This window comes from Thamnophis sirtalis, unplaced genomic scaffold (assembly GCF_051295495.1).
Source record: "Thamnophis sirtalis isolate CommonGarterSnake01/CBP01778 unplaced genomic scaffold, rThaSir2_p1.2 scaffold_3, whole genome shotgun sequence".
Taxonomy (NCBI): domain Eukaryota; kingdom Metazoa; phylum Chordata; class Lepidosauria; order Squamata; family Natricidae; genus Thamnophis; species Thamnophis sirtalis.
The window spans coordinates 112,077,265-112,101,960 of NW_028261383.1; the positions used below are offsets into that span (position 1 = coordinate 112,077,265).

The 24,696-nt window shown below is 38.4% G+C and overlaps 1 protein-coding gene across 1 annotated transcript in view; it reads right to left on the bottom strand.

The window, feature by feature from the left end:
* CACNA1A (calcium voltage-gated channel subunit alpha1 A) overlaps positions 1 to 24,696 on the bottom strand; it is a 256,745-nt gene that overhangs the window by 53,444 nt on the left and 178,605 nt on the right. The window contains exons 29-37 of the mRNA XM_087709710.1: positions 20,222 to 20,386; positions 19,555 to 19,665; positions 17,319 to 17,402; positions 10,969 to 11,085; positions 10,448 to 10,513; positions 8,249 to 8,364; positions 7,642 to 7,792; positions 5,719 to 5,846; positions 2,617 to 2,713 (exon numbers count right to left, since the gene is read on the bottom strand). Coding sequence (XP_087565836.1) covers positions 2,617 to 2,713; positions 5,719 to 5,846; positions 7,642 to 7,792; positions 8,249 to 8,364; positions 10,448 to 10,513; positions 10,969 to 11,085; positions 17,319 to 17,402; positions 19,555 to 19,665; positions 20,222 to 20,386 — 1,035 coding nt within the window. The remainder of the gene's footprint in view (positions 1 to 2,616; positions 2,714 to 5,718; positions 5,847 to 7,641; positions 7,793 to 8,248; positions 8,365 to 10,447; positions 10,514 to 10,968; positions 11,086 to 17,318; positions 17,403 to 19,554; positions 19,666 to 20,221; positions 20,387 to 24,696) is intronic.

Sequence of the window (24,696 nt, forward strand, 5' to 3'; positions counted from 1 at the left end):
TGCTTGGGCCATGAACTGGCATAATCCTCCCTTCTGGGTAATTCTGCCACAGGCTGCAGAAAAATCTGGTTCATTCAACTGAGCTATCCACTATGTTTCTGGTTATTTTCTTGCTTGGAGAACTGCATCAGACAAAACAGAAGCTGAGCAGCAGGGAAGTGAGGGGTACTGCATTGAGAAATAGAAAAAAATAGCAATAGCAATAGGATTTAGATTTATATACCGCTTCATAGTGCTTTACAGCTCTAAACTGTTTACAGAATTAGCATATTGTCCCCAACAATCTGAGTCTTCATTTTACCAACCTTGGAAGGATGGAAGGCTGAGTCAACCTTAAGAAATATATATTTCTCCTGCCGCTTCAGAATACAACCTTCCTGAAAGCTATTCATATGAAATGTATTAATATTTACTTATCAGGGGTTTGTTTACAGGAGAATCTGGAAGAGGCAGCTTATTACTTTACAAATCACTGGTTAAAGGGACCAGCTTTGTCAGAGACCAGTCAGATAAAATCTGGCTTCTCCCTCTGTCTGCTTCTTCTGCAATTGCAGCTCTGGAAGATAAAGAACTGACTATCCATTTCGGTCAATTTGCCTGAAAAACAGATGAAAGGAGCTACAATGTCTACACAAGACATGTCACCCTTTTTTTTGTTTTACATTGAAACGACAGTTTAGCAGTCTGTCAGAAATGTGCTAAACTCAAAGTTAAGACAGCTGACAGACAAGAGTGGCAGTTGCAAAACAACATGGGAAGCTCTCCTACTACACCGAGGACACACTCTGCTAGAGAGAAGTTCCCTGAAGATGGGCTCCACCACAACTCCGAAAGCTCAGACGACAAAACCTCTGGTCCTGGTGACCGACCCAAATTGGATCCTGCAATTTTATCCTGGGACATGTATATTTACCTTCATTTATGAGGAACTACTCCCCACTGTCAGCTGTTATCTCAGCTATTTTTAACTGCAAAGAGTACTAAACCCATTGCCATATTTATCAATCTTTCCCTGGACCCATGTCTAGCAGTAAATTTGTTTAATTTAAAAATAGCCTTCCCAGCACCTGATCTGTTAGCTGTTTCCTGACAAGCTTTTTTCTACTCCTATTTGTTCCAGATTTTCAGTCTAGGCTAAGGAAAGGTTTGGAACAGTCTGTCCTTTCTCCATCTTCAGTAAGCAGCTGATTTCAGACAGAGGGTTGCCCAGGCACTGCACTAAAGTAGTAAAGCCACATTTTGGCAAAAAACTAAAATAGTGGCTAGCTAATTATCAAAATTCTTCCCCTTCCCCTAGTTCATCGGGGATAGTTGTTTTTCCAGCCAGCAAGTTGTTTTCCTTAAATGTGTCTCTTGTCATTCCTCCAGTAAGGAAAGAGCCACTCACCAATTTTTTTTACTGAAGCAGAATAAGGCTTGGCAGTAAATGTAGGAAATTAATGTCTGCATACTTTTCTGCTTAGTTTAAGAGCTGTGGCATTTCACATTACCACCAGCCATGAGGAAATAAACAATTAAAATGTGTAGTTTTATCACCTGACAGGAAACAATCAATAAGGAGAATCACCTTCTTGCTCCTTTATTTGCATTTTCTTGCTGTTTTCAAACATAGTGAAGATTAAAAATCATGAAAACCCATGATGTATATGCGGCTATGCTAGGTGCCTTGGAGAGGCAATTGAATTTTTTACTCCTAATTGGAATATGCATCCATACTTACTAAATTCTAATGTGTTTGTATGGGTGGCGTGGCAGCTGGTTGGGAAACAAATCTATTCTGATATTGATCCAAACTAGTTTCAGATCTGCAATAGAATTTGTCCAGAGGACTTTCCTGAAGTTTCTCTGAACTTTAAGAAAGTAAATCCAGACTCAGTTTCTGGATCCAGTTCAAATTTTTCAGTCTTAATGTAAGAAAAATATATTATCAGTGTACTGTAGAGCATAGTGTACCAAGCACCTAATTTTGCTTTTGTCATACTAATGTGGCCGTCTCTGCCACCGTATAATTAATGTACTGTACTGGAAATGGGTTGTAACTAATGCTGTGGCGTTTATTTAGACAGAAATAAAATCTAAATATTGTTGCATATATATTCTGCATCCAGAGAAGATGGGAATTACAGAAGCATAATTTTATATGGGGGAACCTGATGTAGAGTAAAGTTTTATTTATAGGTTACAAATGGTTAGTTTTCATATGGATATGTTCTATGAAGATATGTCACCGGATGAATATTTACCTTCAAAATTTCTTATTTGGACATCAAAGATATTTTAGGTTATTTGGAGTGCTCTAAGGGAATGATAAACAATTTCTGCTAGATGGCACTTCAATGAATTATTTGAGTAGGAGCATGCACCTCAGATTTGTTTCTTTTAAACCCACCCCTTATTTATTGGCCATAATGGAGTCTCTGAAACATGAAACACTAACAGAACCGAATGTACACGCTGTCATTGTTCAAGAAACTGGAATGAGGAAGGGGAAGAAATTACAAAAAATATAGGCTTGTTTCTGCTCAATCAAAATAATTAAAAATGAAGCTGACTTGAAATATTTATTTTTTCGTTTTAAAAAAATAATATACACACAGACACATATATATATTCTACCTTATAAGCAACACGGGCAGGGCATTTCTTCCCTAACCCCAGGGGTGGAGACATATGTCTCAGCATCTCATACATGTCCATGAAAGTCATCCGGCCCCTGGGAGCAAAAAATAAAAAAATAGCCAATAATAACCAATAATAATTTTGAAAAAGGAAAATGAATGGAAAAATAGAGAGAAAGAATTGCAAAAAAAAAAAAAAAAAATTAAAAATCAATTAGAAAAGAGAAAAAAAGATAAAAATGAAAAGATTACTGTGCTGCTGGTCAGCAAGGAGTATAAATATGCTTGATCTTCATGGATGATTTTTAGTAGAAAAATTGTTTGTAATCAAATTGTGGTCCACCAAATATTGGACGACACGTTCGAAGTTTGTGTCCTTGTCACAAGAGTTCAGATTTCACTTAAGCATGTGTCATCATCTGCCTTGCTCACTATGAGGTTAATGCAGATCACAATCCTTATGTTCTTAGCAGATCAAAAAGTACAGAGAGTCAGATTTTCTTAGAAAAAGAGAAGGAGAAAGAGAGAGAGATAAGAAAGCCCCTTTTTGCCAATATAGGAGAAGGGAAAACTACAGGAAGAAAAGGTGTTGGAGGAAAAAAAGGCTGGAAAGAATTGGGGAGAGAGGGGGGGGGAGGGAGAAATGGTAGAGTGTTGATGGAGTCTCTGTCCTCCCCAGATGGAAGTATTAGTATGCAGAAAGTGGCAGTGGTGGGTACAGAGAGACTCATAAAACCTTCCAGGCCTAGCTCCAGCTAACAGCAAGCAAAGATGGTTCAAGGTAATTGATATGCTCCATGCGTTACTGGTCTGGGTGGCAGCATCATTTCACGCATTCTGTTGGCTAATTACATTACTAAATTACTTTTGAAAGTGCAATATGTAGATAGATATGTGTACGGATATATATATATGCACAGGCATATATATATAAAAGATATATATTAAAAAAAACCATAAGCAACATTCATTCCGTTGATGCTAGCAGGTTTTAGTGTAAGTCAAACCTTGCAAGCAACCCTATGAGGGCATTTCTTGCCTAAGCCCAGGGGGGGAGATATTACACGTAATAAACTGTACATATCCTTATAATGAATTCGGCCACTGCAAGAAGAATACACGGGGGTTAGTGCAGACGCTACAGGGCAAAATAAACACATACACTGTTATGTACACACAGAACATAGCAGAACTAATGGCTAGAGACCTTCACTTCAGTCAAGTAATACCATTTCCCTCTGTTTATACGAAGAAGCTGAACTTTCCCATTGGCTGCAGTAGGAAGAAAGGGGCTTCTTAGAGCCATAGCACATCAGTTTTTTTTACTGATGCCTTCCCATCAACTTTGTGAGAAGGGAAGGGAGCCAATATATAAATTATAATAGGAATGGGCAATCTGTGGCCCTCCAGATGTTGGCCAGTAACTTCCATAATCCTTTACTATGGCCATGCAAGCTAGGGCTTATGGAGTCTGGACTTCAAGAACAGCTGGAGGGTGACATGTTAGCCCTCTTTGGTTTACATTCATATATTAAGTAGCTGAGAAGTAATAGAAGTCTTAGACAATAAGAGGTAATGTAGGTGAAATTTATATCATATCAGAACTTATCTGATTCTTGGGTACCAATTCACTTATCTTTTATGGAACATAGCTGTCTTTTCAGAATTCAAAATGAACATGTTAAAATCAATCACTATCGCCAAGGGCTTTTATTTCAATATTTTATTTTATTTTCACTGGTTTTATTAATAACTATAGGGTGACTTAACTCAGATGGGGGAGAACTAGATTTTCAGATAATAAATAATATATAGATAATGCTAGGTGGGTCTTCTGTTAGCTGCCAATTATTACAACTTTATTAACCACGCCTACTTATAGCAACCTGGTGGCTAGCTCCTCTCCAGCAAACTATAGACAAATTTACAAGAACAATTGCACAATAGAAGGGAAGGCCAGGCCCTGTCAGAAAAACATACATACGCATATACACAAAGTCATTTTTATAGATTGAAATAATAAGAGTGTGTCATTTCTTGCTAACAGAGCTACTAAGCATCCTTCCTTGACTGATCAACAGTATGTAGTATCTTTGAGTTTTCAGCCGGATGCAAAACTAGTAGCTCAACAATTTTATTTGGTTTACATGTTATAAAATGGGCAGAAAAATTAAACATAGCCACCAACAGGGATTTAATTCAGGCTAAGTCTTTGGCTCAAATGTTGCTAGCATGGTACCCAGGTACCCTATGGAAAGACTATTAAGCCCACAATTCAAATTAAAGGAATGGCATGGGTATGTCCCTGGCCACAAAGGGACATATATCATGTTTTTTTGAACATTATGGGTTAAAGTGAAGGTGTGTGTGTGTGGACTTGACAGAATCCAGCTGCAAAAACCTAAAATTAAAAAAGGAAACGTTAAACAGTGATTAACTCCCACATCTGTTTCTTTCAGTCAGTTATTTATAGTAAGACCCAGAGAAATTAGCCAACAGGAATGGAAATGGGAATGGCAGAAGGGCAGGGCTACAGCTCCATGGTGACTGGAACTCTGCTAGAATGTGTGACTCATAATGGAGCGCATGCAAACAGAGGCAGTAGCTCCACTTCTGTCTCAGTTAATATCTTTCTCTCAAAACACAGTAATTAATGCTGGTAACCTATCAAGACCTATCCTAGTTCAACTCTGCTACAATGAGCCCCGATAAAATTCTAGCCTTCCTTGTGAGCAGAATTCTGTTCTTCTTTTCACCACCTTGCTCAGTTGGTCTGCCTTCCATTTTGGAATGAGAGTCCAAAAGTTTCTACCAGCCAAAAGCCCCTCCTGTGTAAAGGTTATAAAATAATCTTAACTGGACTGGCTTTCGCTTCTTTACTATTTTCAACTATAGCTCTCACTTTTCTAATGGAATTGAGATATTGGGTTCCTGCCTTTCTGTTCACATTGAACCTCTCCCTCCCCCTGCTTTGCTTCTCCTTGTTGAGGAGTCTATCCCAAATCATGAATCAATCAAACCCACTTCCTTAAACACTTGCTTCAGATGGACTTTGGGTCTGGGTTTCATACTGGAAGCGGTAAGATAGATGTGTCCTTACCAGGCAGCAGGGTCATACTCAGCCCACACACGAACATACTCATCCAGATGGTGGGGCCCCAAAATGGAGGAGTCGCGGGTCAGATATTCAAAATTATCCATGATGACAGCCACGAAAAGGTTCAACATCTGCAACATCAAAATTGTAGTGAAAAATAACCAGAAATTCCAGGGGAAAAAGATGCTTCACATTAAGGCATGGCAAGAACTTAAAAACCTGCTCAATGATCTAACGAGAAGAGACAATATAGTATTAAACAAAATGTTTTACACCCTTTCTTACACACAAGGCTACACATTTTTAGATAGACAGGTATAAACAATCTTAGATGAAAGCAAGAAAAAAAATTCTCAGTAAGGACAAAGGTGGATATGGATTGCTGGTAGAATTTTAGGCCAATCACAGGTAAAGCAAATAGAATACGCTTTCTTGGAAGATAACACAATGTGGAATCCAGTACAGAATCACTGCACACTTAAGTACGTTACCAAAAATAAGTTCTTAATTTGTACAAAGATAGTGGGTTAGACAAGTGGTCTCCAACCTTGGCAACTTTAAGACCCGTGGACTTCAACTCTGGGAGTTGAAGTCCACAGGTCTTAAAGTTGCCAAGGTTGGAGACCACTGGGTTAGACCATGTTGCTCCAGATGCTCACAAAGCCTCTCCTATTAGTTCCTGGAATAAAATAAGGAGACAGAAGGAACTAATACCAAAGGCATCTTCCAAATTGGGCTTAACAACCATAAAGAGAAACTAGGCAGTTGCCTGAGGTGTAAAAATTTTCTGGACACTTGTCTCAATTATGTAAATGTTTTAGAAATAGAGGCATTGCTTCAGATGCAAGTGGGCAGTCCAAAATTAATATGGCCTCCAGATTATTGGGCTATCATTAATCGTTAACCAGTGGAGATAATGGCAGCTGGGAAAGTGTCACTAAAATTAACACCTTTTCAGGTATAACTCATTAGTTTCCCTTTGCATTTAAAAGCTGAGGAAGTGATTAAATGGTAGACATCAGAAATGAAAAAAAAGAAAGAAAAGAAACATGTGACTAGTACGGTATCTTAAACATGTTTACTTTTCTGGTACTTATTTTCTCTCTGCAGTTTTTAAAAATTTGAGCGCTATTGTTGAATTGACACCACAATTATTCCTCTTAACATCAAGAATGGAAAGCCACAACTCAATAAACAATATGTTTGTCATGCTAGTTTTCCATACTGGTTTTCCATATTTTATCATAGAGAACATGCATTTTTTCACTTCTCATGTTTGCAACAGCAAAAACATTCCACTTTCTTTGAGATCATATAATGTGGGGAGAAGAGGAAAATATGTTCCTTCGTACACTCTGAATTTTTACAATACTACTTGGAACTATTCCTTCCAAGTAGTATGATATTTAAAATGTTTTTGAAAACATCTGTTTGCTTTGCAGTAACCAACATATAGAACAGACATTCCCAAACTGTGGGCCATAGCCCACTAGTGAGCGATGAAGGGTTTGCAACTGAAATAGCCGGCAAGCACATGCATACACACATTCTCATCTGCATGAGCAGCGGGCGAGCAAGTGCATGCGCACGCTGCTGATGGAAATGGAGCTGTGCGCATTTGCCCCCGCCCTTCCCCCTGGTCACAAGGCCGGAAATGTTGGGGAACTCTGATATAGAAGATTTACCTTTCCCTCCCTTATTTCTTTTAATTGTATATTGATAATAATTTGAAATATGTGACTTTTAAAAACTATTATGAAACATAATGTTGGATAAAGACTCCTACAACTGTTTGTTAAATCATTTTTGAAATGCTATCTTAGAAGGATAGTGCACTGACATTTTAACCTGTAATATTCATAGTCACATATACCCCAAATACATGCCGTATCTACCTATTTAGTACTCTGTGTATCCTTTACTCACCAGGAAAGAACACAGGAAAATGAAGGAAACAAAATAGAAGTATGCAAACTCATTGCCACACTGATATCCTTTGAGATCTGCTTTTTCATCACAGAGTTTTCCACTTAGACAAGAGAGCATGATCTCATGCCAAGCCTCACCTGTGGCACTTCTGGGAAAGGGAGATGAAATAAGAACAGATAGTGAGCACTGGAAACTCAGCATTGAGGGAGCAGTCATATCACCATCTGAGGACAAGCGTGATACTAGTAATCAGAAGTCAGAAACTTGTGGGCTCAGACAGTATTAAATGATTGCTAGAACAGAATATAAACTATGTTAATTACAAAATTAACATTGAGGGATGAATTGTGATAATAAAGTAATTGTTTTTTCTTTTACAGAACTAAGTCAGTTACTTTTTTGTAGAACTAAGAAATGATTTCCATTACATTGTCTTTTGAGCTACCAGTACAGTGTACAATTAATTTAGGTAAGCTTTATGTAGCAGAATAAATTAATTTTTGCATTAAATGTAGGCTTGATAAGCCTACGAACTTATGAGGGCTCTTGGTATCATAGCACTTTAACATGGTTTCCCTAGTGAAGAATTATTGCGGAGCCTCACCTAAAAAGAAGCATCAAAGCTTGAAAGAATGTGCGAAAATTATTGTGCTCAGTGATGGCAGGCAAGTCATCCTCAGATATATCCTCATCATGTTTAATGCTAATATTGCCAAAAACCTGAAGAAACAAAGATATACACAGATTAAAAAACTTCCAATTATCAAATGCAATTGAACACTTTGGGAAAAGTAGGCACCATTGTCTTACAGAAAAATTAGTGATTGAATACTGATAAAAGCCCGGAGTGCTCCTTCAGCAAGAGTTTGCAATGAGCTATGGAAAATCAGCAACCAAGTTATTGCTCCAAGGGAAACACTTTATGGATCTTTGCCAGCTGCAATAGAGCCAGAATGGCTTCTTTTGCCATTGATTAAAAGTAGTAGTGGAGGAATACCTGTTTGAACTCCAGGTGTTTCTTGGGATGAGTTCACTGAGTCAAAGGAAAGGATAAAAACAGATTTCTCAAGTAGAAAGAATGAGGGTAATCCTACTTTTTGAACTTTCCCTATGTAGGAAACTCTGGCAGATGTTTCCTACAGAGGTTCTCTTTCAGTCCTTCCCAGAGGTGGATTGCTCCCAGTTCAGCCGAACCAGTAGTGGCGGTGGTGGGAGGTTCCACCTACCCCAGGACACTTCTGTACATGCGCAGAAGCATTATGCACATAAGCATGTGTGTGAGCACGAGCGAACCAATAGTAAACTGCTTAGCAATCCACTACTGGTCCTTCACATCCTTCCTCCCTAATAGAAAAGGATTGGAGCGGGTTCTAAATCCAGAGCCACGCTAGTCCAAGGATAGTCCAATGAAACCCTGAAATCATATGATTAGGCTAAAAGTTTTAGGTTAAATGTGGAATCAAGCTATTTCATACCACTATTTAAACATTGATTTAAAATGTGAAAGATACTACATTAAGCATCTTCAGACTGTACTAGAATATATGGAGCAAGCACTAACGTTGCAAAGGAGATGATTGTAGCAATAATGTTATTGATTAATAATGTCACAAAATTATGGGTTTGTCAAAAATGGATTATGCCAGACAAACCTTACTGCATTCTTTCACAAAGTGACTAAATGAGTGGACCAGCAAAATGCTTGGACGTTATATATTTTCATATAGTATACTTTCTTTAGTAAGTCATTTGACAAAGTAGACCACTACCTACTTCTTGGTAAGAGAGACAAATGTGGGATAGACAACACCACCACTATATGGATTCATAACTGGTTGACAAACTACACTCAACATGGAACCACATCTCCATGGAGGGAAGCATGCAGTGGGATATTCCAAGGCTCTGTCTTAGGCCCAGATGACATCAAGCTTTGGGGAATAGCCAACACTTCAGAAACACTTAAGATCCAGAAAGATCTTGACAGACTTAAACATTGGGCCCTAACCATCAAAATGCAATTCAGTAGTGAGAAAAATAAAGTCTTACACTTAGGCAAGAAAAACCCAATGTATAGTACAGGATAGACAGTATGTAGTTCAAAAGCAGTAATTGTGAGAGGGCTCCAGGAGACCTAATGGATAACCACTTCCCAAAAAGCAAATGTAGTCCTAGGCTGCATTAACAGAAGGATAGTATCAAGGTCAGATGAAGGGTTAGCACCGCTTTATACAGTTTTGGTAAGACCATACTTGGAATACTGCATTCAGTTTTGGTCACCATGAAACAAAAAGATATTGGGACTCTAGAAAAAGTGTAAAGTAGAGCAATAAAGATGAACAGAGGGCTGGAGGCTAAATCATATGATTAACGGTTGCAGGAACTCGGTATGTTTAGTCTAATCAAGAGAATGACTAGGGGTGATGTGATAGCAGCCTTCCGGTATTTGAGGGGCTGTTACAGAGAAATAGGGGTCAATCATTTTCCAAAGCACCTGAGGGCAGAACAAGAAGTAAGTGATGGAAACTTATTAAGGAGAGATTCAACTTATAATTAAAGATAAATTTCTGGACAGTGAGAATAATTAACCAGTTGACTAAAAGACTGCCAAAGTCCCTTCCAAGTCTGTTATTCTGTATTCTTCAGGGTTTTCCACACTTGCCCAAGGCAGCACAGCCTCCCATTGGGTGAGGTCTCTCAAATTCTAAAGGCCTAAAATAAAACCAATAGGACTACCAATCCCAAACCATCACACTGCTCCTATAGCAAGCATAACAATACTCCACATGAGATAGTTGCTTACCTGCATTCCTATAATGGCGTAGATAAAAAACAGCATTGCAATCAGCAAACACACATATGGAAGGGCCTAGTAGAATGAAATAAAAGCATATTTTTTCTAAATTTTTTTTTTTAAACAATCACACTGGTTTTACTGGGAATATAGCACTTTGCTTCTTACAAACGTTAGTTGTTCTCAAAGGCTCACTGCTGTTTGTTGTTCAATGTGGTAATAATTACCGGTAACTATATTATTCTTTTTACTAATTCTTGTTGCATACTACTATGACTACAAAAATTATGCTATGACTGCTTTTATGTACAAACACGAACTCTTAGAAAAATATTCATGAGATACAATCCCACTGGCACCATAATGAAAATCATGTTTCAAAGTTACAGTTAATAGCTAGAGATTGAATAGAAATGAAAGCGGCAGAGCTATAAAGATGCTAGGTCTGATTCCTTAGCTTTTACATCTTTGTATTTTTATTCTCTGTACCAAACACTTTAAATTAGCAATTCAGTACCTTTGATCATTACCTTAAAAGATTGGACAAAGGTCCAGAGCAGAATGCGGATGGTATAGCCTTGTCGGAGCAACTTAATGAGACGGGCAGCTCGAAACAGCCTAAGAAAACTCAGGTTGATGAAGTTGTTCTGGGGAGATGAAGGAAAAATACACAAGCAAGATCAGAATGGCGTGCAGAAACTAAAGATCCAGGAACTGGTTAAGAAAACAAATTCAAACCAACACTGCACTGGTTAGTAAAATTAATAAGGGTAATTAAATAGCAAAGAAAGGAAGAGAGTAATCCATAGGTTAGTTATTAACATTGTGATTGATTCTGATTGGGTATTTTTATTGTTTTAAATCTTATTTTACCAGATTTTTTTAGCAACTAAAGATCCTCGGACTGAAGTGAAATATAAAGGAAAGGAATAGAAAAGAGGCTCATCTCCAAACCCCAAATAATCTAACTGGAAAATCAGTGATAGTTCATCAATACAAGTATGCATCTTACGAAATTATCTAAGACCAAATGCTGTGATTTCTATTTTTTTTTAAATACAAGTAGGTAGAGTTTTTGGCAAAGTAGAAAAAAGAATATACAGCTCTGGGTTTACCAGGATGCATTTTTACATGTTTTACTTGACCCAAAACCACTGAAAGCTGTAAATATTCAAAGAATATGAAAGTTAAGTTCAAGAAGCTATGTTTTAGATCCACTAGAGATGGTTAAATATTTGAATCATATCTTTACTTGATGCATCATGGACCCTTGCTGGCTTACAAATAAATCATATAGGAAGTAATTTTGCTGCATTAGATACAAAGAAATATATAATTTAGCTTCAGTGATTATGATCATGGTTGAAAATCCTGCTGATTCTAGTAGATCAAAAGACTTCTATGATGTTGCCTCATCATGTGATATTGTTGTATGTACCTCTGGGTTTCTATGAAATATACATCCCAAGACTAAATGTAACTTTATAATAGGTGCTTCAGAGCCCATTATTACACAAACAAACTTCCAATAAAACTGTACACACACAAAAAGACTCAAACACTACATATGTGATGTGGATGTTCAATATATATCTGACTTCGACTTCAAACAAAAAGAGTTGCCATGCAAGTTACATGGTAGACATTCTAAGACATCTAGTATTTCAGCTGAAAATTTCTATGTAGGCAAGCTTTACTACTTCTCAAGAATCTACTTCATGTGGCCTTCATGTGGAAGAAATGAGAGGTAGGCAGAGTAAGTGCCATACATGTTTATTGAGGAAAATGGAGGTTCACTCTGCTCATGAATCTTAAGACATTCCAGGTTATATGATAGCTACAGTCACTATTCAATAAGAACATTACAATGGACAGGGCATACTCATTCCTTCTAACACTCCCACTGCTAGTTTCACTCTCTCTTACACACAATATTTTTCCTTATCTCCAAGTTAGTACTGCCAAAATCTGATTTTATATATTTGAACCTACGGTAGGATGTCAGTTTAAGGGGAGAATACTACATTTAAAACAACAGAGCTGATGACTTAACACTTTCTCTTTATTATGTGGAGACATGAGAAAAGTGGGACCATGGGCTATAATTTAAAAAAATTACTTTTAGAAAGCAGCTGAATGCAAACAGCAACAGACAAACTGAATCATAAATCACATCTGAATATTACTATATTAAATTATTTCTTCACTGTAGGAATAATTTTAATAATTTTAGTTACACTTGCATTAAATATTAGAAAATTAATTAAATCAATGCTTAATTTAAAATAAAGTGCCGTGTAACTTGCATGGCACTTAAGCAAATTTGCTTGAATTCCTTAGAATATCTCCCTCTTTTAGTGAAATCCACTTGGAAGCCCATACTGTATCTTCTCCCCTAAGATAGATTCAGAAGCTTAAATAACACTTCATCTGATTCCGAACGGTGGAGTTTGCATTTCTTGGACTTTGACACATTACGTGCAGCAAGAATATCTCAAATTACAATTACTAACCCTTGCAAAGTATGCATGTTTGTGTTAGATTTATAAACTGTTTCACTCCAGAGGGCCTCAGCAAGACACAAATTGATGAATGAGGAAGAGATTAGGTTTTGTCTTGCTACACATTTTGCTTCTAAATGCTGCATTAAGGCATGGTTATTATGATCTTTCTCAGATATTAGAGTTAACATATCATGTAAGTACAATATTTAAAGCCACCCAGAGGCTTTGATTAGAGCAGCAAGTAAATCTGGTAAAGAAAGAGTCAAACAATTTGTACATAGACTTTGTTTTGGACAGGTGTCCATTTGGCATACAGCAGACTTGTTAACATCCCTATCTTATGCAGGGAATAATGCACACTCTCCAAATCAGGTTTATCTAAATACTTAGATAAGTATCTAAGAGATCGGCTTCTTTGAAATTTTTATAGTGTAGGCTTTTAATTGGTCACTATCCACTTCATCATAAGTGTGAAAGGCAATTCTAAAAGGCAAGCACATGCACACAGAAGGAACACATATAGATTAGGGATCTTCCTGTCATCAACCGGAGGAAATGCTGTTCGATGTCTGAAAAAGCAAAGATGACCTACATGATAATACAATTGCACAGATATGAAAGGAAACAAAGGCAACAAAAATACTCCCCCAATTGGTCATTGTGCTGACAGTGAAGTCTCCCCTTTGAGAACCTCTAGATTATAAAAGATAGTGGGAAGGTACCTTGGCTCCTTAACAAGAGGAAAGTTGAGAACTCCTCAGGAGCTGGAATTAGTCAAGAATTTATCAACGGTTCAAAGGAAATGTTGCAAACATAATTTTGCAGCACTTTCTTTGGAGCCTAAGCTGAGCTAACAGTTAAGTGGTTCAAATTACCCAATCACCACAGTTCTACCAAAAAGTCTTACCTGTTTTGATCAGCTAGGATAAATAAAAATAATTGTTCTTGTGGTTGACCTATGTATAGTACAAACCAGAGGGGGAACATTTCTGGGAGATCTTTCAAAAGATCAGAAAGACAGAACACAGCACACCTCTGAGTTAGCTGACTGGGACAAGATTTGGCAATACTCTTTAGTTCCAGACATACAATACATAAACTTTATATGACCGTACTATAAACTATTTTCTCTTTAGCCATATGGCTAGTAGTCACAATGTTTTATTCAATAGCCTTTATGTAATGGCTTTAGGCATGGCTCAGATACTCCAGTTGGTTTGTCATCAGTATGTGGATGATAGCTAGCTATTTTTGATAGTTATATTGTCAACTGGAATCTATGTCTGACTTTGAAAAATGCAAGGCAAGGTGTCCTTTAAGTTATGGGAATGGTGTGAGGAAATGACAGATTAAAACTGCCATGAGCACAGAAAGGAATTGTACTTTTACATCCACAGGTGTGATATCCTAATATTCAACAGATTCTAATTTAACCATTCCATGTGAAGTATCTGCCAATTTTAAGTCAGGGATTCTTATAATGAGGGTCAATGCTCCGACACCCAGTTTTCCTCCTGCATGGTTGAGCAGTGGTAGAGGATTTTGATGCTTTCCACACATATTATTAATTGGAATGCTTCTTTCAATGTTTAATACAACTTATTATAATGTGTGTTTTATGAGCTACTTTTGAAAATACCTTGGAAACTATGTCCGGCACAGAATATTGCAGCCAGATTGTTGTTCAGAACTTTGGTACAAACTGTCCTTTCATTGCTCTTTATTCACTTCAGAATCTCTGTTTCTGATCATAGGTCAGGGGCCTGGCAACAATAGAAGGGTCTCTCAGGCATCTAACCTGAGATTTCATGAAAAACTATCAGCTTGTATGCAAATTAATTTATTAGAATATTTTCCTCTAATGTAGGAGATATACCTACAGAACCTTCTAATCATGTAACAAAATAACCAGCTGTGATTAATATGCATGCTGCTCACTATTGGTCTGGATAGTATTCCATATTTCAGCTCAGTCAGAAATGCCTTGGCTGGCTTTAAACCAAGAGAATATATGAGCTTGCCTATGGTGAAAATATCAGTTTTAAACATACTATTGCCATTTCAATTGCTGTCAATACAAGGTACTCCTTAACAGAGGTGAATATGTTGTGGAACTTTCTTTGTAGGGAACCATTTGGCTCTCATTTTGATACTTTAAAATATGCTGCTTTGAAAGCCTTTTTGGCCAGAAATGAACAATAAATAAATATTATTTCAGGTATTATTTCAGGTTACATTCACTATTATAACTTTAGGCTGAATAGTGTGCAATGTAATAAAGTAAATTTATTTGAATTTTACTTTGTAAAAATCAGCTAAATTTCTAGAAAGGTCAGAGTGTCATCAAAATCTGAAGACAATTGATGTTCGGCTTTTCATTAGCTTTCAATATAAGATAATAATGCTTTAATTAATTCTAAGAAGTATTATTGTATACAAATCACATTCTGTTGTAAAGATTTATTTTATTCTGGTACTAACTCTAAGAGAAAATGGATTTTACAAAATGTTATTAAAAGTGTTTAGAGAAATACATTTTATAAGGTTATTAAATCCTTGGGAATTTGATTTGGCTGATAACTTTTTCAAGACCAACAATTTCTGCAATTTCTTACAGCATTCTGAATTCATAGATTAACTAAAGCAGTACTTTCATCTGTAATCTCTTCCTTCTTTTGCAAAGTGTGTTTAAATAACCCTTTCAATGCTAAAGAAATGAATCATATCAAGCTGCAAAATCTAGATTACACTTTAAATTTTTTTAAAAATAATATTGTTCCTATTAGTATAGCTGTTTCCTTACCCCTGCTAATCTGGGCACATTCATTATTTATAGAATAACGAACAAAATAAAACCCTATAAATGCTCAGGTATGTGTATGCCTTCACACACACACACACAGTTTAATGAAACAGAGGTAGTCAACCACATACACAAAGTTTTCAATTTTCCTAATCCTGAGCCTCATCTTTGTTGTGCTCTATATTTTGTAAAAGCTATTCAGAACCCAATTCCTCAGTTTCTCTGCAGACAATATGAATATAATGCTGATTACTAGCCCATGTTGGAAGTTGCATTTTAATGCATTTTAATCCTTGAATAGCAAGGTCAGTTTCATCATCCTAAAACCGTGACTACTTTGGGGCTTTGTTGCACTGTATCAACTTTCTCCAACCTGGTACCCCTCCAGTGTGTAGGAATTCACATCCCCCTCCATATGATAGAATATGTCCTGGATTTGGTGAATATAATAATGTACTGTCTCAGAATTTATAATCAACCCCTCCTTGCCCAATTCTTGTAACCATGCAGAAAAAGATCTGTTATTGATTTTTCCAGCATCTTTTTCTTCACTACAAGACTATTAAGAGAAGCTGTCTGATTGTGAAACAGCATGGGGAAGAAATTGTGAAGGAGAAGTTCTATCTTGATTGAAATAATAACACAGCCTAGCTCAGGAAAAGAAAGGATATGAATATATTTTTCCTTTTGTTTTTTCCATGGGGTGAACAGGGAAAGGTCTGGAGATTGAATAGGAAAATGAGAAAACTTCTTACTCCTACTGTTGATTTCAAAGAAAAAGTTATAGGAAGATATGGATATCTGTACCTCTACACCTTGGATTAATGGAATGACCCAACCACATCTAATATAGGCATCTAATAAAGCAATACCAAAACAGTCCTATTAATGAAGGTTGCGTTAATCAGCTTCATCTATTGAGTATTATGGATTCCTAGGAAATTTAACTTCTAGCGCTACACTAATAGTTCTGGTCTGGTCTGTTAGGATGTCCTACTTGACAGACTTAAATCCTAATTGCTCCTGAATATGTATATATCTCTTTTGGAAAGTGCAAGTTAATCCTAACCCTAATCTGCTCTTTGATTTCAACTGATGGCAAATTGCATACTAAAAAAGACTTAACAATGGATAATAATCACATTAAGGACTCAGATTAAGATTGGTATAAGCACCTTTCTAGAGGGACATTGGCATCTTTATTCCAACGTAAACTGTCTCGTTTGAGCTCTTCTGATTTGCTGCCAAAATAAATGCCTTTAATAAAATGAGTACTCCTAAAGTTCACAAATATTAGGGTCAACCTATATATTAACCCTTTAATGAAGAACTAAAAATGTAGAATTGATTGTTGACATCTTAAATTTGTTTGTGGAGGAGGGGAAAAACTATTAACGGAGGAATAAATAAGTCTCACAAGACTATCCTTGTACTATTCCTATTTTGATTTTTATGATTTCTCTCCTGTTAAGAGTTTAAGATGGTGGATTTCTTGTGTGTCAATTTTTATTCCCCACTCCTTGCAGAATGCCTCCCTCCCCCAGAATGTCATGCTCACCAGTTTTGAACTTACCCCAAACTCTGTCACTAAGATGTCTGTGATGCTACCCAGAACTGTGACAAAATCAAAGATATTCCAGGCATCACGGAAATAATTCTATAAAGAAAGAACAAAACAAAGGACGAAAAGGAACAGCCACACAGCAGCAAACAGGTGACAACATTTAGTCACGACGGAAGCAACAATAACAAGAACAGAGAAATTTCCACTCTAGCTACCTTATCCCCTAATACACTCTGGGTTATCTTTTTAGTATACTCCAATTCTTACTATTCAAATTACAAAGGAACTTCCATTACCAAGGATTCTTTGTTTACATCATCCTTTTTTTCTGAAATAGTGGCAGTAGAGCATGTGTCATGTACCGAGGTTACATGCCCAGAAACCTATGGTATCTACCTATAGTATTGGTCATAAATATGACTGCAACATATGAAAGTAGGGGAAAGCTTACAAAATATGCTGGGTAAGCACCTGAAGCAACCCAGTGAAGCCAAGATACCTATCCTGCAAGCAACCAGCAACTATGTACAACTTTCCTTAATTCCACTACATTTATCTGTAGGACAGTCACATGAACGTCTATAAAATAAATACAACACACATGAGCTTAATAATATGATTTTTGCACCTGGGCAGCATTCCATTAAAGAAAAAAAAAGCTAAAGGTTTCTAAAGTCTGACTAAGTAATGGCAAAGCTGTTGATAAGTATAATTTAGCTCATTAGAAAAGCAAATAGAAAGATGTTAGGATGAGTAAGATCTTAAACCAAGTAATTTTACTGGGGAGAATAACCTCAACAGAAATATAAAACATAGCAGTGAGGAGTTGGAAGGTTATTTTCTAACCATCAAAAATGTAGTACTGTTGTCATTGCTTAATATACTATTTATTTTGAAGCTCTGTTGCCTGAAGAGCTGGCAATCAAGAAGGTAAAGAGTGGGGAAAGACTAAAGATTCAGAATTATCACACATTGATCCTTATGCAGCAAGGAATACTTTGTGAACTGACAGCCTAAGCGTGTATTTTTATTTGTTTAAAGGTAGGTTGGTCTTGTGGAGTCTTATTTCCCTTACGTGATTCTCACAATATCGATTGTAACAAATTATTGTTCCTATAAAATTATGGTGGTTTTTATTTTCCTTTTATATGTCCACAGACACAAATGACATTTTTGGTTCAAGATTTGTCTGGGTATATATATATATATTTTCCAATTGAGAGCCAAGATCTTTTACCATGGACTCAACATTGAAACTATTTTTCTCAAGTGGAAGGCTCAAAACTTTCATCAAGAATAAGCTAACAAACAACTAATATCTGCACATAATGTTTTCAGTTTTCAGGTGACTATTATTTCTGAGGAGTTGTCCAGAAATCAATTAGTAATAACTATTTTTGAGATATGGAGCTACTTCTGTCAAATAAATCTTATATTACAGCTGATAATTTTAAATACCCATATTTTTCAGAGTATAAGATGCACCAGAGTATAAGACGTGCCAAGATTTTGAAGAGGCAAATTAATTTTTTTTAAAAAAGTATTTGCACTCTGCAGACTTCCCAAAAACGCCAGTTTTTCGTGAAAACGGGCCCTATTTTTTTTTAAAAAAGGGCATGAATAGCCTTTAGGAGTCTTGTAGAGTGCTCTGGGGGGGGCATAAATGAGCAAAAAACGGTCCATTTTTTGCTCATTTCTGCCCTCCCCATCCCCCAGGAGCACTCTGGAAGCCTCCTAAAGGCTGTGCATGGCCATTTTGGTGAAGGAGACGGGGTTTGGGGAGGCAAAAAATGCTCTATTCAGTCTATCTAACACACCCAGATTTTCAGCCTCTCTTTTGAGGGAAAAAGGTGCATCTTATACTCCGAAAAATACAGTATATATTTATTTTAAATTAAAAATGTTAATTGTAATTAAAAGTTTAAAAGCTAGAATATTAACTTGGATATATGAAATATATATGATTACTTCTACTGCAAGGGAAGTCAATCACTAGTCTGTTTTTCTATACTCCTAGTAAATTACAGACTATTCTAATGACCTTCAAGGGCCAATTTCTGGCATTCTTGTAGCATTATATAGAAGACAATAACTGAGAATCCTAAAAACCTATAATGGGGTAGATGTTTTAAATAGTTACTTTAAAAAAAAAAGTGTAATGTATTTTTCCCTATTTCTTATGGTAGCAGTATGGTTCTTATATTTTACAGTGGAATTTGTAAATTCTAGCAAGAGTGATACTTACCAGCACTCCAAAGGCAATGATTTTCAGAATACATTCCAAGGAGAACAGGGCAGTGAAGACAATGTTGAACATCCTTAATAAATTATCGTAAAGATTTGTTGCATTGTAGAACTACCAAAGAGGAGGTATGAGGGAGAGACAAGAGAGAAAGAATGTACAATCATGAATTAAACTAGCGTGATCTGAACAATGATCTAACACAGTGTTTTTCAACCCTTTTTGTGCAAAGGCACACTTTTTTCATGAAAAAAATCACGAGGCACACCACCATTAGAAAATGTTAAATTTTTTTAACTCTGTGCCTATATTGATTATATAGCGGGTGTTTTTCCCATGGCACACCTTACACTATGTCACGGCACACTAGTGTGCCGCGGCACAGTGGTTGAAAAACACTGATCTAACAGTCTAGGACCAAAGTAAGATTTATACTATTAAGGCTCAGGTTAGACATAGTTCAGGAATTAGTCAGCAGAGCCAGTCAGCAAAATTAAGGAGAGATCAATCGGGTAAGATTAACAGGAGCTCAAATAATTATATAGGGGGGTGTGTGTGCGCGTGCATCTTTGTGCATGTGTATAAAGTATGTATGATATATGGACAAGTCAAGATACATGTGATATATATTCAGTGTAGGTAGTACCAAGTCATAGCAATTTCTACTTACTTTCATCATTAAGACAATGGTGTTTAGGGCAATCATGGCCATAATGGTGTATTCAAAAGGAGGGGAAACCACAAACTGCCACATACGGTACTGAAAGCTCTGCTTGTTTTGAGGCATGTGTCGGGTTAGTGGCTTGGCGCTGATAGCAAAATCAATGCAGGCTCGCTATGAAAAAAAGGAAGAAACAACAATCAGGGATCTACAGCATTCGCCTCCTTCAAGCAAAAAAAAAAAGCAAAAAAAAAAGCTAAGGAAAGTCCCAGGGTGTATGTTACACAGAAAGCTTTTGTTGCAGCTGCAAGTACATTGCCTAATTGTATTGCCAAATTATGTTAATGATTTAGTTTGTATTTCCCCCAGTGCCTGCCCTCATATTGTTGTCTTAAATGAATCATTTTTGAGCATGGCCTTTGGCATATCTTCACATGTGCCAGCCATTCTAGGCAAAAAAGGATGTACACATCCCTATTTTAAATATGGGGAGGGGGGAGCTTAAATGATTTCTATCCTAGATAAATGTAACTCTAAATCAATTCTATTAAAGTCTGTGTGGCAAAAAAAAAAAAAAAAACCCTGCTTACCTTCTTGCTCCTCACTCTTAACGAAAAAATGCTTTTCATCAGAATGGATAGAAATATGTACAAGTAATGTAAGACCTTTCCTCATGACTATATAAATGTGCTTTCCTTTAGGTTCTCAGATGACACACAGCTTTTGCTACCATACTTTTTGCTCCCTTCATTGTTAAGCCTGGTTCTGCCTCAGCAGTGAAATAGCACCTGGTGGTTTTCCCCACAGATTTAATGTAGAACAAATTAAGAAGAGAGATTAGTGAATATCTTGGCAGTAGGAGAAACAGTGACAACACTTCCTCATTAAAGATGGAGGCAAATTTCAGAAGATAGCTAGGCCATATGCCCAAAACTTATCTTAACTAGCTGGTCTGCAGACAATGGAGCATACCTGCTTTACTAGATAGAGACACCACTATCCCTTGCACACGTACCATGTGCGTCATCTTGAATCCTCCCCTGAGCCTTTGAGGGGGTGACAGTTCTGTCTAATACACAAATGATGCTCTCCTGCATTACTGAGTAGTACCCTCCCTTGCATGTTAAGTTTATGGTCCAATCCATGTGATGTAGTGCCGCCCTGTAAAATATTTAATCCACAGGCAATATTGGAAACTTTATAGACAAAGCTCACCATCCTTTCGCTGCTTCTCCTGCCATTCTTGCAAGTCCTGTCAGGACTAGCAATATATATAGTGTGTATGAATGTATGTACATACATACATACGTACATACGTACATACAGTGGGACCTTAGGTCACAAACAGTTCTCACCATGACCAAATCGGGCTGACCAAAAAAATCCTCTAAATGTTTCACTCTGTTCATGAACACGTCGTTGGGTGGCAATCAAACACACCCGCAGTGATTTCCCCTTCCGCGCCTTTTGTGTGTGTGTGTGTGTGTGTGTGTGTGTGTGTGTGTGTGTGCGCGTGTGTGTGCATGAGCAGTCAGCCTTGTTTCTGGTCACAACCAAATCAGGTTCCGACCGAAGTCCTGGAACGGATTATGGTCGTGACCGGAGGTCCCACTGTACATACATACATACAGAATACACACACACACACACACACACACACACACACACACACACACACACACGGGTGGCACTATAGACATTAATCCCATAGATCACTTCTGGGACCAGAAAACTGGCACCTACAGAATTGCTTCCCCCTTAAAGCCTTTTGACCCAGATCTCTGTTTAAAAGTAGCTTTATCCACTTCTCCTACTAGCTGGAGAAAAAAAGTGCCAGTCCAAGGATGGGGAAAATCATAGGAAGGAGACGGGGGGAAGTGACAGGCAAAATGGTGGAAGGACTTAAATTGTTCCCTCTTCATCTGTTACCTATTTTTCAGAGCAGATGTTAAATATTGCGGTCTTGAGTACATCAGGTAGATTTAAAATAGCATTCCTCTCTTTTTCTAGCCTGAAAAGTGGGTATGGTGCTATTTATAAAAAACAATTCACTCCTGCAGTCTGAGCCAAAATGCCCATGGAGGGCAATGCAACATGATCAGAGGGGATGCACAAGCCAACAGCAGCCTAAAATGCCCAATGGGAACTGGACAGATCTCAATATCCCTAGTATCATGAAGGAATAATTTATCATTTAGGAAGATTTGTGTCTGAAGAGAAAAAAAATCTCTAACCACCTGAATATATTTCAGCAGCCTCTCTGTTAGGCTAGAAATGACAAGATATATCATGAAGATATGATGGTTAACAATGGTTGTGCCACAGGCAGTGGAACCTTGAACAGCTCTATATTACACCTGGGGACAATGCACCATTATGTCTGTGGAGATGCTCAGTTATCCAGGTCATGGTTGTCTCAAAGGTGCTTTTTCAAAAGGCAACTAGACTTTCTTAATTCTTTTCTTTAAAAATGTTCGAACTGAAGAAGCTATTTATTCATTCATTCATTCATTCATTCATTCATTCATTCATTCATTTATTTAGTGGATTTATAGGCCGCCCAATCCCGAAGGACTCCGGGCGGCTTACAAAACGAAAAGAAGAATAATTAATTAAAAAAAGGAGAACAATTAAAAAAAAAACATCACCCATGCACCCAATCTGATTGGGGCTGGACCTCAGAAATGAGGTCAACAGCCCCAGGCCTGCCGGAATAGCCAGGTTTTAACAGCTTTTCGGAAGGCCATGAGAGTGGGCAAGGTCCGGATCTCTGGGGGTAGTTCAGTCCAAAGGGTTGGAGCAGCCACAGAGAAGGCCTCCTCTGGAGAGCTGCCAGCCGGCACTGTCTGGCTGACGGCATCTGAAGGAGGCCCACTCTGTGGGATCTCACCGGCCGTTGGGAGGTATGTGGCAGTAGGCGGTCTCGCAGGTACCCTGGTCCTGAGCCATGTAGGGCTTTAAAGGTAATAACCAGCACCTTGAATTGCGTCCGGAGACCAATAGGAAGCCAGTGCAGTTCGCGGAGGATAGGTGTAACGTGGGTGTATCTTGGTACACCCAATATCACTCGTGCGACTGCGTTCTGGACTAGTTGCAGTCTCCGAACGCTTTTTAGGGGCAGCCCCATGTAGAGCGCATTATAGTACTCCAGTCTTGAGGTGACAAGGGCGTGAGTGACCGTTTGAAGTGCCTCACGATCCAAATAGGGCCGCAACTGATGCACCAGGTGAACCTGGGCAAAGGCACCCCTGGTCACAGCCGACAGATGGTGTTCCAATGTCAGCTGTGGATCCAGGAGGACTCCCAAGTTGCGAGCCCTCTCTGAGGGGTGTAAATTCTCACCCCCCAGGATTAAGGATGGACTATCTGAACTGTCCTTCGGGGGCAGCATCCACAGCCACTCAGTCTTGTCAGGATTGAGTGCAAGTTTGTTCACTCCCATCCAGATCCTGACAGCTTCCAGGCATCGGCACATCACGTCCGCCGCTACACTGAGCTGGCACGGGGTGGAGAGATACAACTGCGTAACATCTGCATATTGATGGTATTTAACCCCGTGCTGTCAAATGAGCTCACCCAGCGGCTTCATGTAGATGTTAAATAGGAGGGGGGACAAGACCGAACCCTGCAGCACACCACATTTAAGGGGCCTAGGGGTCGACCTTTGCCCCCCGACCAACACCAACTGCGACCTGTCAGAGAGGTAAGAAGAGAACCACCGTAAAACGGTGCCTCCCACTCCCACCTCTTCCAGCCGTCGCAGAAGGATACCACGGTCGATGGTATCGAAGGCCGCTGAGAGGTCAAGGAGCACTAGGATAGAGGAGTGTCCCCTATCCCTGGCCCGCCAGAGATCATCAGTCAGTGCGACCAAAGCGGTTTCAGTGCTGTACCGAGGCCTGAAACCAGACTGAAAGGAATCTAGGTAATCTGCTTCATTCAAGGTTCGTCGGAGTTGAAGTGCTACCACCTTCTCGACAACCTTCCCCAAAAAAGGAAGGTTGGAGACAGGACGGTAGTTCTTAAGAATAGCTGGGTCCAGAGAAGGCTTCTTAAGGAGGGGTCTTACCACCGCTTCCTTCAAAGGTTGCGGGAAAGATCCCTCCTGTAAAGACGTGTTCGTAATCATCTGGAGCCAGCCTCATGTTACCTCCCTGCTGGTCGGGTCCAGTGAACAGGTGGAGGCACTCATCGCTCCCATTGCCTTGTCCACTTCCTCAGAAGTGACAAGCTCGAACTCATTCCAGGAAATCTGATCAAGACTCTCCCTCGGCATCTCCGCTGGTACTGCCCAAGTGGAGTCCAGGTCTGCCCGAATCTGAGGGATTTTTTCTGACAGAAACTGAACAAACTCCTCAGCCCTTCTCTGTAGGGGTCCCCCCGCATCCTCACCTTTCAAGAGGGAGCGGGTTACCCTAAACAGGGCAGCTGGGCGAGATTCTGTGGACGCAATAAGAGCGGAAAAATGTGCACATTTTGCCGCC